At 50.3% G+C, this 15,374-nt stretch overlaps 1 protein-coding gene across 1 annotated transcript; it reads right to left on the bottom strand.

The window, feature by feature from the left end:
• Positions 1–14,445: 14,445 nt before the first annotated feature.
• LOC6532128 (seminase) lies at positions 14,446–15,195 on the bottom strand. Its single transcript, XM_002092868.3, has one exon. It carries the CDS (start codon positions 15,193–15,195, stop codon positions 14,446–14,448), a length of 750 nt encoding a protein of 249 aa, XP_002092904.1.
• Positions 15,196–15,374: the final 179 nt, after the last annotated feature.

Raw genomic sequence — 15,374 nt, 5'->3', positions numbered from 1 at the left:
AGGTGCGGACCCTGCTAATAGTTGCACTTCCAGTTGCAGTAGCTGTTTCGTTGCAGTTGCAGTTTCAGTTGCAGGGTTCCAAGTGCCCCATCTCCTCAATCTTCAAAGGCATCAAAGGCCTCAAAGGCAGCAGGACAGCAACTGCGAACGCCTCGGATGACATTACCATTAGGCAGCTTGTGATTGCCAGTTGCTACGCATCTCCGAGATACTTTGGCTAACAGCGAGTGGTGTGATTGCAGTGATTGAGACTCACGGATTGAATTGTAGCACGTGTGCTTCATAAAGTCATAATGGAAGTAATTACATTCTGCTGACCCAAAGCTGCAGTTTTCAAAACATTCCCTAAGAAAAACAAATAATCAAACTGAATATAGGAAAATCGAATCAAGAGATAGCTTTAAGAAATTCTTGCAAATCAGGAACTGAATTTACATTTAGTTTGTAATGCGAGTTCCCTCTTGGAACTGACACTCGACCAGTCAAAGGTCAAGCTGCGAAGTCAAAAGGTGTTGGTGTCCCTCAATCTTAGACGAGGAGGCGGCGGAGCAGGAGGAGTCGCCAGCGACTTCAAGACAAACATTGACAGGGAATGCAGATGCGGCACAGCCATCTGACAGATACTAAGATACTATGTCTGCCTGTCTGTCTTGGTCCATCTGTCTTCTGTCTTCTGTCTATCTGTCTGTGTGTTCTTGAAAACTCCAAATTGGCCAGGCTGCTGTTGCTTTGCATGCGAGGGACTCTACAGTCGCTGCAGCTGCACAAAGCCAAAGATTCAGATACTTTGCTTGGTTGTGGGCCACAGTCGAAAAAAAAAAAATGAAGAACCGAAAGAAGCGGATGAGTAAAATGGCCGCCAAAGCCATGGACCCATGCCGAAATCCAGGCCCAAGCTCCAGCCGAGGCAGCCATGGATGCGATCTGGTCCTGTCCTTATTTTTCATCTCATTTTCTACTTTCTGGCAGTGCCTGCCCCTCGTTGTGCTTTATCGTCTGCTGGAAATCTGCGCACGTTTTGGCCGGGTTATTATGCGCGCCTTGGTTGGCTTGGCTAACTTGGCTAACCTGGCTGGCTTGGCTCTTTGCGGGGGCAGCCCTCGAACGTCGAGGAAGGCGAAGAGCAGTGGGACTCGCCTCCATCTTGGCTCTTCTCCGCTGCAGTTGGTGTTTTCACAAGAAACCTGGAACTGTGCTGTGTTGTGTTGCTGTGGTGCTCCCCCAAACCTTGCATCGCATCGCATCGTATCTGGGTATCTGCCAGCACCCCGCTCCCCCCGGCGAGCTGTCAGCCACTTGGCAGCGTGTTTGTTAACATATAGTATTTTGAAGGCGTGGGAGCCGCATTGCAGGCCGGGTTCAGGCCAAGACCGAGACGCTTTGGGCCAAGAGTTGGAGGTGGCTGATGAGGAGGTGGAGTACGAGGAGGAGGAGGTGGATGAGGGGAGCCCGCGGAGAAAAACGTTTTAAAGTTTCTGCCTTTGTCTGCGGCAAACGCCATTTTTCCCCTTGACTTCGTTTGGTCTTGGGCAGAGAACATCCGACTCCAACTCCAACTTCGACTTCGACTTTGACTGCGACTCTAGTTTTCTAAGCTCGACTGGCTGGCTGGCTGGCCATGTTATTTGTCAATGCATGACAATTTTATTGGCTTATTTCTGCGGCCCTGTTGCCGCACTTTTGGCTCTTTCGACTCTTTTTCCGCCCTTCCTGCGGCTTTGATGGACGTTTTGCGGTCTGCAGACACTTTAATTTGGGCATCGCCCGACCCGGCCAATCCGCCATCCTGCGTGCGCAGTCCTAGGAAGGAGGCCGTCCATAGGAGTCTTGCATTTGGATTTGGGCTCGGGCTCCGGCTCCGGCACGAAGTAAATCACATCACGACACAGCTCCAACGATCCAATCCGATCTGATCTGCGGCAGTTCCATTTCCAGTTCCATGTTCATTTCCATTTCCATTTTCATTGGAGGCAATCGAAGTTGCATGCTTGGCATGGGACGGCTAATTACGGGGATCGATTTGTGTTACTGATATTTTCGGCGACTTGGCGTTAAGCGGCGAATCATGATCCACGGGGTGTTGGAAATTCAGCGAATGCCGCCGGAGAGAAACCTTAACCCACTGAGTACATACTCAGTTGTGTCTCAGTTAACACAAACATAATACATGAGTAGTGTTCCTCATGAGTGTGGTATGCGAATATTGCAAATCTTTGCGTTTTCCAAGGAAGAGTTCTAACCACATTCGTGAATGCAATCTTAAGAATCTTACTTGTTATGGCTTTTGTTTTTAAAGGGTTAAGAGCTGCTGCGATGACGTTGCCATATTCGATGGCCGCAATCGCTCAAGGAAAGAAATCACACGGAATCGTGCCGCATTTTCCGCTCTCCCCCAGTCAGTCGTTCCACCCGCTTTTCCGAGGAACTCCCCCTACTTTATTTTTCACTTTCGGTTAGCTTTGCCTATACCTCCTTCCTATACCTATAGCTAAGGCCAGAACTCTTTGGCTCGTTCGTTCGGTGGCTTGGCGGTCTCGTTTCCTCCCATCCAGCGTACTAGCCACATCCACAGCCACGTCTATAGCTGCACCTATAGTACAACCACATCTACAGCCACTGCCCTGGGGTTGCAATTCAATTTGGCTTTGTGGAAGTTGCCGTCGCCATTCGCCGTTGATTCTCGTGGCATGTATTTTGCATATTGACGCGCGGCATTTTGTAAGGCAACATTTCACATTGCAATTGGCATTCGACAGCCCAGAGTCGCAGCCACGTTTCGTGCCAAGATAACCAACTGCCACATAGCACACCACACACCACACTCCACTCGAGCTCCTTTGGCTCACAAATGCAAAGCAAAATAAAAGCAGCTCAGCTCACGACATCTCGACAGCCGCAGCCCATGACTCATGTGAATGCAAGTCCCGCCACGAACACGATCAAGTCAGTCCGCAAATCAACGCCGACACTCGGCCGATAAAAGCCATCGCATATCTGGATGCATGAACGGCCATATAGTTGCATATAGTTGCATTTAGTTGCATAGCCAACAGATAATAACAATAACAATAACCGCTTCTGACATTTTTATTGAGTGTCTGTTTGATGAGTTGTTCGCCACGACAGGTTTCGGTTTCAGTTCGCAGTTCTCAGTTCTCAGTTTTCAGTTTCGATTCTAGATTTAATTCCCCGTGGAGCTCGTTGCCGTAATCATAGGCCAGTACCGCTTCCACTCATGAAATGACAGAACCCGGGGCGTCTTTGGTTCATTACACATGTCATAATCAGGGATACTCACTTACTATTCAATTACTACTTATACCTATTACTGCAGCATGAGCATTGCTGAACCAATGTCGCAATTACTTGGCACCTTTACGAATCTCATGTTCCATATGAGATATCATTGAGGTTTCTACGGATTCTGCAACTCTGTTGGAGGTGTTATTAAAATCTTCAGAATGCTGGACAGCTATGGGGATTGGCCCACCTACAATTTGCCTACAAACTGTCCAACTGCTGGCGACGATGGACTGAGGAACCGAAAGAGGGCGGTCGCGATTCCCTCGAATCAATAACCATTCATCATTCGGGCCTAACCGGGATGGGGATGTGGAGCCACATGGCTGGCCAAAATTTCTTCATTGGTCCGGGACAAACCTCCTCCTCCTCCGCAGAGCAGAGCAGCCCTTTTGGGTGCCCCGATCGGCTCGTGATGTTCCGCGGATACGCTTTTGATAGGACTTTTGATTTATTACAAATTGAAGTTGATTTTAATCGAGTGTTTGCCAAAGTCCGCACGCTCCACGTACTCCAGTTGGGTTTGGATCGGATCGGATCGAATCTGGAGTGGACGAGGAGCTGGAGTTGGAGCTGGAGCTGGAACTCAAGTTGGACTGGGGCTGATTGATGAGTCGAGCAGCTGTCGAGCGCGTTTGAAATTTATGACAAAATATATGAGCCGCACTTTATCAGCTCGCGGTGATCGCGGCACGCCGCGAATATTAATTGGAGCGACTTGGTCCTGGTCCGTAGGAAAGTGTTTTCCATTTAAATTGAATCTGGAATCTGGGATAAGGGATATGCCTCAGCTCCTTCGAGGGCATTGCATTATTTTATTATAATGTGATTATTTATGCTCCGGCCGAGACGAGACGAGATGAGATGAGACGAGACTTTGGTTTGACACCCGACGATCGACGTGGTCGCATGCATCGAATTGATTTCAAAATTACAGTAATTTTCACAATTTTCTAATTATTTAATCGATTATTGATTTTTGATGTGCGCTAAGTGGCTCACTTAGTGCGTGAGAAATTGATGTGCAGAATCATTTGGCTGCGCCCGCCCGATCTCCACGAGGTGTTGATTTGCGAGGCTGCAGGTGGGGATGGGATAAATGGCATGGATGTGGAGTGCCCACTCCACAGGCTGGCGACTGGTGGGGGCGTAGCAAATGGAGTGCGCGTAGGTCACCCGCAGCTAATGACTCAATTAGGTCCGCTCGCTCGGAAAGTAACAGTGAGAGTAAGAGTATCCCAGCCCACGCATACACAGACTCTGAAGTGATCTGTCCCAGCTCTACAGACGCCCCTGAATCACCCATCACCACGCCGATCCCCTTCGAAATGAGCCTACGAAATCGACGGCAATTGGGAGGAAAGTGAAATCCAAATCAAATTTGGCGCCAAGTGCCAATTGAGGTGGTCCGCCGAGCGGGCCAAGAGCAATTTAGGTGTCTTTCCCCTTTCGCCGCCACGCTCTATTGGTGCAACAAATTTCGGCTGAGGCCGAAATTGAGGACTCGTTCCTGTCGTGTGTCCAGTTGGATCCCCTCCCTCCTCTTCCTCCTCCTCCTGTGCAACCGCTTAAGATCGAATAAGATATAATGATAATGCTCTGAGGACGATGACGATCGTAATGAGCTGCAATTGTTGCGCTTGGAGTGTGCCATACTCCTCCTCCTCCTCTTCGGGACTCCGACTCCGACTCCAACTCCGACTTCCATTTCCACTCGAGTTCGACTCGGCTTCGACCTGCGACTGTGATTACACTTAAGTGGAGTGGCCGATGTGATTTGGATTCTGGCCGGGTTTTTGCTTTGCCCGCAAAGTGGGCTGTGGTCGTGGTTGTGATCTGGAAGATCGCTTTACGCTCTTCAGCTTTCTGGTTTGCGTCGATTTGGCGCAATCATTTCATGGTTAGCCTTAGCATACGCATCCCGGAGCCAAAGTCGGGCCACCAAATTGCTGAAATTATTGCGGTACAAACTGTCACAGCGGAGCCATCAGCGAATCGAATCCAATCGGTTCTTTGGCTCATTAGAATGTCAACAAAATTTCGCTGACAACGATTTAGTAAATTGCCTTGACTTGGTTCGGATTGCCGGCGACTATATGCATATGCATATGGATATGGAAATGGATTCGGGCAGTCGTGGCTATAATTACTCCGGCCATACTTGGACGAACGCTGGACAGGTGTCCCCTGTCCTCTGTCCGCCGTCCGCTCTGCGGGATTCTGAATAATTCAGCTGACTTGACATAACATCGGCGGGGATCTGCGACCTGGTGCTGCATTTCCCGTGACGCGACAGTGCGTAGTCGCAGTTCGAAGTCGGACTCGGATTCGAATTCAATTTGCTTGAATTATTAACGCAATTGTGTGTGCCTGCCATCTTTCCACCATCCCTACTATCCCCGTTTTCTTTTCAGCCCCTTGAAGGATTTCATAATGCGGGGAAGTCATAAACTTGTTCAAATATTGACGCCCAATTATGGCAATTTGCATTGTCCAGTCCGCATTGCTTATGGATAATTTTCATAATAAAAGTCATGTGCAACGTGCTGCGATTCCCCCACCATTTCTGGGAAATACCCGGTACTGTCTTTGCATTTTATTCTAGGAAGTGCCGTCGTTTGATATTCAATTCCGTTTCGAAGCATCGCCGATATAATTAGCTTGAAAGGTTTTGGCCCTTAAATTTAATGGGCGAAATCGGTGAAAAAATAATGAAGCCATAAGTTGATGGCGAATGGCATGGCACGATACCAAAGTAATGTGTACTATTTACATTTATGCATTTTCGACAAAAATTTAAATTGTAAAATAGAATATTTGCGGTGAAAATACGGAAACGTGTGCGTTAAATGTGACACCATGGATTGGACTTTAATTTGAAGTTGGCGCCAATGCAGTGCGCAAGCAGTGTACTGCAGTGCGCAAGCAGGCGAAGCAGTGAACCGGTTGCAAACGGGTAACACGCACTCAAGCAGGACTTCAATTTGTGGAGTCCCCTTCTTATTGGCTACAAACCGCGTTTAAAGCATAGAAAGCCTCTGGAAGGCTCAACCATACCCATCACATACGACACCATACGACTCCAGCTACGAGCTACCTTAAAATGCCCTCGAGCACCTCAATTGGCTGTCGATTGGCCAACTAGCGACACTTTCAGTGCCTAATAAATTAATTACGCTTTACGCTTTAATTGATGCCCGTCGTCGCTTTTGTCGGTTTTGGCGTGCGAACAAGTTGGCCAGTTACCCAGTTTGCCAGTTAGCCAGTTAGCCGGCCAGTCGCAGTCAGGACAGAAGTCACATGGGCTTGGTCAGGTGTCGGCGCAAGAACAGAGTCATTAGCCGCCGCGCTGGGCGGGATGGGGCTCCTCCTGCGCCTCCTCCTCCTCCTGATCCACTGGCATCCACTTCTTTCAGTCGCCGAACTATGTGACATTTTTCAAATGTTCCCGCCGGCGGAACAAAGGAGGAGTACGGTTACAGCTGGCCTTGTGCGTTCCCTGGACGCCCCCTTGCCACCTCCTCCTCCTCCTCAAGGAACGTGCTGCAATGCCTACGCGTCAGCGTTGGAGTCAATTGCAACGCCAATCGAAGCTGCAAGTACACTCGCAGCAAATTAATTCGGAAGTTTGAAAATTGTGCATGGGGATTTCCCCAAAACTACTGAAGTCTTGTCTCGACTAAGATCTTTGATGTCTTGTAAACACAATTCGCTTAAGTGCTTTAATATAGAAGTTGGAGTTAAGGTTGTAGCTAAGATGTTCTAATCGAAAGTAATATATACAGAAAAAACCATTTGACTTATGATTATTATACTCAGTCTTCATTCATTGCGAGTTTCCTAGTGAAGTACTAAGTTTCTGTGAGTGCCTGCAACCAAGAGCGGCAGTTCGGCACTGGGCCGTCAATGGTGTCACAACGCCGGCTGAAAGCCAATCCGCGTCCCAGCAATGAGATGAGATGAGCTGCGATGGATGGGATGGAATGGAATGGGATGGGATGAGATGATCGGTCGTGTTCTGGCGGCTCCACCGCATGTACTCACGCCTGTCGAAAGCTATTTAGCCAGCATTCATTCAGAGCTCTTCCTCCGGGCTGATCCTCCAGCCATTCACGGGACTGGACTGCAGTGCCAGGGCAGTGGCAGTGGCAGTGGCAGTGGCAACCAGTTCTTGTCTTCTTCTCCAGCTGCCGGTCAACTTCAGCTGCAGCTTCAGCTTTAGCTTCAACTTCAAATCCCAATCAAACGTCGCTGCCGAGGGGAATGGTGAGAATTTCCTTTGTGGCCGCGGACGGCGTTTTGTTAACAACAAACAAGTGGAATGCAAACTTTCAGTTGCAGCGAGGGAAAACAGAAAACAGAGAGCAGCAGGCAGAAGGTAGGGGAAAATAAAATAATTTCGGGCCACTCGTCTGGCTGGATGGCTGGCTGGCTGGCTGGCCACTGACCACGTTGACATCTCATCTCTCGACCGGCGGCAGCACTTCAAAGCCGCGAATGCGAATGCGAACGCGGAGGATTCCCGCTGGCGTTTCTCAGTGCCGCGGCACGAAAAGAATTTCTCGTGCCTCCGCGGTTTGTTAGCGGTTCCTCGGTGCCTTGGTTCCTTGGTTAAGTTCCCAGTTCCTGGCCAGTTATTCGGCCTGACGAACTGCTGACCAAGCGACCAAGCCGAGAGGTTTTCCGCGTGGTTTATTAACCTTTTTGGCGACAAGCACTGCATCGATAGGGCCTTCGGATTCCGGTCTCCAGGGTCCACTGCCTATCGGCCAACTGCATCTGCGTTCTGACCGAGTTCCACTCGCCCGATCCGTTTTATCTTTTTCGGCCCCTGCAATTAGACACAATGGCTGCGCTTAGCCAGTATCGCAGCGGATATGTTTAGGAGCTATTTGAATATTATTAGCGGCGGATAATTACAGACACGCACTCCCACACACACACTCCCACACACACACACAGCACTTTCCAAGTGCCAAGTGCACGCAGGCAGCCGACAATAGGAGGATGATTAGAGGGAGAGGAAGGGGAAGAGGCAGGAGGAGGACGAGCAGGACCCGAGACAATGACACAGAAACGGGTCCTTGGTGCTGGACCTTTGTTACTTGCCGCCAGGCACAGTGGTCAGAAGCCAGATAAAATCTACTCGGATCGGGCATAGATGCCTACTTAAGATTGCATTGACTTGCATTTGGCAAGCTATTCGAGTGCATAATCGCTTCATTGGACAACAAGGGGAGGATTCCTTAACGCAACAAAGTAGTTTCATCATTGAGATCAAAGGCCAACTATTTCGGAAAAAACAATAAGGTGTCAAAGAATAAAATAATTACGAAGTAAAGTACTTTCTATGAGGTTTGTGTTGGTATAGCTCAAAATGCAGACTGTTAAGTTGTTGCTTCACCTATAAGATATAGTTTAGTTATTATATTATACCTATCACTAAATTTCAACGATCGAGTGCCACTGTGGCCTGCTGCTGCGGGATTTTCTGTTTTAAAATGTTGTGTTTTCCCTTTTTGGTCTATGGAAACCTACACTCACGCAGGTAATTATAATAATTATCCGGACGGATGCATGAATGAGCAGGGAAGGGAGAGGAAGAGGCGGGGGCAGGTCCTGCGGCACATCGTCCATCTTGGGCAGGAGCGTCCAGTCGGCCTTCGGGGGCGTGGCCGAGTGCAGCACCGCCAGTGGTCTGTAACAACAACTACAGCTACAACTACAAAGGGCGGCCAAATGTGACTTCGCAACTGACACTAATTACACGGAGGCGGCGACCACGTCGGTGGCAGCCGAATTCCTGCTCATCCGCTCATCCTGGCGCGCATCCTCGTCCTTGTCCGCTCATCCGGTAGGAGGCAACCTGTGCCGCCAACTAATTGCACCTCCGCCCCCGCAGGATGCGGGATGCCCTGAGTTAGTCGGGCATCCTTTAAAGTCGCATCGAGACAGTCGGACTGACTTGAAAATCAGCCAGGACTCGTCCTGCCGCGCAGCGCACGTGCTGCAGATTACACGTTTCAATGACTTTTGGCGGCAGCGGAATAAAAGGAATTACAAATGTCTTGCCGTGCCACCAAGCCCTCCCCAACCCCCTCTGCCCAACAACCCCACTGCCCTTCGGCGAACGAGGAACTGAACTTCAAATGCCCGACTGCTGTTTCAATTTGCTGGCCATTGTTGGTAGTTGGTCGCTTAATTAAGTTGACGCCGCAATCAAATCAAATAAAAATCAAAATCGCACGCATATGCCATTCGCCGCGGGAGCGAGGAGCGCAGAGATAGGCGGGCCACCCCAGGAGCAGGGCGGCGGCCACGAGAGCAAGCGGGATGGCAGGAACTCCGCCCAAGGACCTTCGGCACATGCTCCTGCTGATTCCGCTCTTTGCCCGATGACGCTGCTCCTGTGACCCTGCAATCAACAATTGCTCGTCAGTGTGGATGCGACTTGGGCGGTTGGCAGTTGGTGGGTGGCGAAATGGATGAGGTGGGTGGAAAGGGCGGTATGGATGAGATGGGATTGGTGGGGTGGGTGGGCGTACGCGTGCGGTCTACTAATTCGCTTTAAAGCCTTTCAGCTTTCAGCTTTTCAGGGTCGCTGGCTGGATGTCGCCGCGATAACGCGTCTTCTTGACACACAGAGCGTCGTCAATGGGATCGTTAGGCAATCCATTCAATTGTGTTTCCTCGATGATGATTGCACTGTTCGAGGCGGATGGATTTCAGATGTACATATTGTGGTTTCACTACAGAAAGATTATTGTTATTATCAGAGCGATAATCCAATCCCACAATCATAGATTGTTGTTATTAGAGAGGTAAATAAAAGGTAAATAAAATAAAGGTCAATAAAAATCATATGCCACTGGATACGCTTACCTAGGCCGCTTTTCTTCGACTTCCGATTGTATCCCATTTTATGTGTTGATCAGGTCTGATTTGAGCCAACTGAATGCTTAATTTACTAAGTGTTCACAAATGACACATAGTATTCCAGATATACTGAATATGACTATGTACAAGTTATAACTATTTGCTATGCTACCAATAGTAGTTCTTCCATTCCGTTTGAAGCTCAGCTTTCTTCAATTTGCTTAAGCCAGAAGTACATTAGGTACAATTCAAGAAACTTTCGTTTCAACATATCTGAACATAGAAATATATATAAGCGATGGCAGAGATATACATGAAATGGAATCCTTTCACTGCAGCTAATAATCCCATTACCTGAGCAGATTCCCTGCTGCATGCTTATCCAACCAACTGCGAGCACCTCTCGAAACTGGAGAGCTAATCATCGCATTTGGCCCGGCCCAATAACCAAATTTACAAATTAGAGAGTCCAGTGGGCAGCCCACTACAAATCATGCATAGAAATGGTAAAAATATTGGACACATTGGACGCAGTGTCCATGTGTACACACATATGTGTACAAGATACGGGCTCCACCTCCAAGCCAAATGCTAATTTGAGTGCTCCACATTTGCGAGGGTGGGCGGCGGAGGGGGGGTCGAAATTTGGATTTGTAATTGGAATCAACGGACGGGTGATTGGATGATTGACTCCACAGGAGCGGCTGGCATCGGGTGGCTGTGGACCGGGCCTATAAGTAGGCTAGCATTGCCATTGATTTTAAAGGATCTCGCTTCACCCGACCCGAATCCATGCAAATTGGAGGGATGCCTGGGTGGCTGGTGGACTGGTCAAGGGTTGAGGAAGGTGGGAGGAGCTGATGCCCATGGAATCGGACAAACGGATGCGTAATGTCGCCTCGGTAAATGAATGACTCGAACGTCGAATTCTACTCCGTGTGTGTGTGGTGTGTGTGTGTGGTGTGTGGTGGGTGGTGTGCGTGCATTGAATGTGGCTTGTTTTACACTCGAACGCATTTGAATAGGTTGCTAATGGGATTTTGATGATGACAATGTTGCCGTCTGTCCCACTCCCAGTCCCACTCCCAGTCCCACTCCCAGTCCCACTTCCATTCCCACTCCCGTTCGGAACCCAAGTGGGTCTGTGGAAATGTCGCTCCAAAAAAGCAGAGTTTCCATCCTTCGGGAGTCTGGAAGAAACTTTAACCGCAATGCAGCCGAGCTTGGAGTCCCAACTTGGAGCCCCGTCTTGGTCTCTTGGTCTTACACAGTTTGGATGGCCGGCCGGAGAAGGGCAGCATTATGTCGCTCTAATGCGTACAAGTACATAATGGCAAGCACACACAGAGCCGGAGAACGTCCTCCCGGGTCTGCCCATCCAATTACCACCCCGCAGCAGGGCTTTCGACCCCGGCCGGATGACGACAGCAGTCCAACAACACGACCACGTCAAGCAGCGGCAACATAATGTGCCATTCACTTCCGTTCCGGCGGAGGTCCCCGAAGAACGGCAAAAGATTCAGCACCCACTCCTCCTTCCCTGCGCAGCGAAGGTCCCTTTTGTGAGGACACCTACACACAAATACACACACGAACAAACAGACACACACAGAGACAGCCGGACTACATGAACAAACGCCTGTTCCTGTCACCGCTCCTGTTCCCGCTCCCTCTCCCGCTCCCGGAAAACCGCTCCCGCTTCCACTCCCCCTTCCACTTCCACTGCCACTGCCGCTTCCACCGCCGCCACATTTGCGGTTACGTTTTCAAGCCATTGCGCGCCATTGCCGCACCGACACTCACACGCACACCGGCGCAGGAATTACAACAGCCACCCCTTACCTTTGTGACCCCTGACCCCCACCCCATCACCACTCCCCCTCCCCCTCCCACCCCGTGCTGTTTACTTTTTACAGGTTGCGGCTGCGGTCGCTCGCTGCGCGGTGGTTGGTTTTCCCTCCGAGGGTTAGCCTGTACAGTGAGCCCCCTGCCGCGGCGCCCTTTCGGTTTTCCATGTTTTAGTTGGCCCTTTGCCAATGCAGGTTGGACAACTTGGGCGTGTCGTTCAAATACCGCAGGCCGTGGGTGGCCCAACTCCAGAGCCACTTCCATTTCGAATCCCGGTTCCACGCCGACTACTCACGCAAGCCCAAAAGAGGCCAAAATCCTGGAGCTACGACGCCAGTGCTGACTGAACTGTATCGACCCTTAGTTGCAAGGACCCAGTTTTTCATCGCTGTAACTCAAGTAGAATGTCTGGGCCAAAAGATGAAGAGGAGCATTTAGGCATAATGTTGCTCTCTTTCCAATTTTCGAGGAATAAGTCTGTATAACTACAATTTCAATAAACAGAAAGATACATTTATAGCTTGTGAAGTTCTATCAGCACATAAATTCTAACCATTTCCTGTCTGGTTGAAGCCAAGTTGTCACCACCGATAAAACTCCAGGCCTTTGCCGGGTCCTTTGCCGAGTTGCTGGAGTGTCCTTTGGCCGGGACAACTTTATTGGGCGGCCGGTTCCGCCCCTACAGAGCCATAAGCCACCGCCGACGACAACCACCCCTTGGGTGGCGGCGGTGGCTCAAACTTGGCCATATCGAAGGTCTCGGATCGGGGAACTACCCCTGGGCATACAGTGTGGCTTGTTATTGGCTTTCAGTGTTGGCACGTTCGATTATTTGTGTCTTAATTAGCGTTTGTTGAGATTTGCTGTTGATGTAATAAACTAATAAGCGACCGCAGCGCGGTGACTGTCCCACCTGCCCCACCTGCCCCAACTGGCTGCAGCCTAATTGCACTTCAATTGTCGATGTGCCACGGCAAAAGTTTTGTTCAATCTTTTATTGGTTCTGGCCAGCAGTCGAACAGTAGAAGCCGTCAGAATGCTAATTGGCCGGCATGAGCGAACGAGTTTAATAATAATAATTTGGCTAGCTGATTAGCCGTGGAACTTGGCTCGTTTCCACCTATTCTGGCCCATTCACAGCCATTCTCGGCCATTCTCAGCCATTCAGGCCTTGGCTAATTCGTGTATTTGTGGCTGTCAATCTGTCGATGGATTTCAATGTTGATGTGGGCTTGGATGAGAAAGCTTTTCGCCGCAATTACAATTTATTTTCGGTTCAGGGACTACTTAGCACAAATTGAATGGAATCACACTTGGCTTTTGACCCTCCTGCGAAAGGTGACCCGCTTGCAGGTGATAGGTGATGTCCACCATGGGGCAGCATTAATAGCGAACCCATTAAGTGCTCAATCAAACGGGAGCTCATTAAACCGAAGAAATGCACTCTGAATTGCGGCAATTGATGATAGCAGCGATTGATTAGTCCGCTTGCGGTGCACCACCGTTATGGAAATCGCCACATTGTCGGCCACATTATAGTTTCATTAATTATGGTTTCATCTAAACGCACTCATTGGTTCGAGCGGGTCACCGTCACCTCGCAATTACACAAATGAGCTCGATCCGCTCGATCCACTGGATCTGGTGCGGGATCTGCTGTTGTCACCAGATCGCTCCATATGAGAAGGCGCTCCAGCTGCAGAGCACGTGTTAAGTGGCGCTTTAACTGCACTTAATTTAGATGGAATTGCTGGCAATCAGCGGCGGACGGGATATGAAAGCTGGCTGACTTGGACTGACCCGTGCTCCGATGGTGGTCAGCACTTGCCCACTCAGTGCTTCCTTCCGCTGCGGTGCAGGAACCTTCCATCCTCCTGACCAGCGCCCAATCAATGCAAATCAAGCCTAGCAATCGCTATAAATTAGCGCGCGACAACAAAGTCAACACTCGGAAGTGGCCACTCATCATCGATCGGTATGAAGAGGCCCTTGGCCCTTGTCCAGCGTACCTTGGACAAAGGTTCCACTTAGTGCTGGTGTACTTCGAGATCGTAAAGGCTTCCTCCTTCAACTTATCTATATTTCAGCTAATTGTTAAAGTCATTGAAGACATTTTATAGTATAGTTTCTTAAACTGAACTATCTAAGTAACATACATGTTTCAGCATTTTGGCATAGTTTTCGCTCACTGTGCATTGCCCACCAATTTACATGCGGCAAGGCCACAAAGCAGATGGGTGATATCTTCATTGGCCCATCGCCAATCTGCAGTCGCCCATCCGGTCCGAGGACTTCCCGACTTCCTGACGACAGGCGAGGAGCATGAGCACTTGCACTAACGATTTTTAATTAATATTTTAACTAACTATTAATAGCTGTGGCTTCCGGCGAGCCCACTCCCTTGATTGCCCACTTCTGCTCTCACTTCTTGATGGAGCTGAGGATGAAGCTGCGCACCCGACGGACGCTGGTGTAGACGCCGGGATACTTGGCGTTGGCGCAGCCCAGTCCCCAGGAGACGATGCCGCAGAGCTGGTTCTTGAAGATCGCCCCGCCGCCCGAGTCGCCGGAGCAGCTGTCCTTGCCGCCACTGCGGGCGCAGAAGGTGGAGGCGGTGAGGGTGTCCCTTCCCTGGTAGGCCTTCTGGCACACCTTCTTGCGGATCAGCTGGATGCTCACGGTGCGCAGCTGGTTGGAGGGGTTGGAGTTGCCGTACCGCGTGGTGCCCCAGCCGGAGACGCGCATGTAGTCGCCCGGGTTCCACTGCACCTGGCAGAGCGAAATGGTGGTGATGCCACTGCCAGTCAAGGCGCTCTGCAGCTTGATGACGCCCACGTCCCAGTTGAGGCTGGAGCTGCTGTAGCTGTTCGGGATGAAGTACTTGGCCACGTTTCTTACGACGCCCGTCTGGCTCAGCTTGCTCACTCCGCCCTGGACAGTTATGCGACCCGCCTTCTTGTCTTTGAGACAGTGGGCCGCCGTGACCACGTGCCTGCTGGTCACGAGGGAGCCGCCGCAGTAGAAGGTTCCGTCGTAGCGCAGGTTCACCACGAAGCCACCGACGGCGGAGAGCGTGGTGGTGGTGCCGCCCACGATTCTGGGCTGGACCTGTCCGTTGGCCAGGGCAAGGAGCAGCTGGGTGAGCTGGAGGAGAAGCAGAGGGCGCCACATGATGGAGGCAACTGATTATGCCGGGGATTGAGATATGTGCTTTTATGAGCGCAGGAGTTTCAGCTGTGCAAACAAGCTGTGCGGATTGACTTTCACGGTCACCTCACATGACGCAGAGCACCCAGACTGGGACTGGGTCAACATCGCTGAGATCTTCAGGGTTGACCTTGTGGGGATCA

Source organism: Drosophila yakuba, chromosome 2R (assembly GCF_016746365.2).
Source record: "Drosophila yakuba strain Tai18E2 chromosome 2R, Prin_Dyak_Tai18E2_2.1, whole genome shotgun sequence".
Taxonomy (NCBI): Eukaryota; Metazoa; Arthropoda; class Insecta; order Diptera; family Drosophilidae; genus Drosophila; species Drosophila yakuba.
Note: the sequence above shows the minus strand (reverse complement) of the source record. Positions and strands in the feature narration are given on the sequence as shown.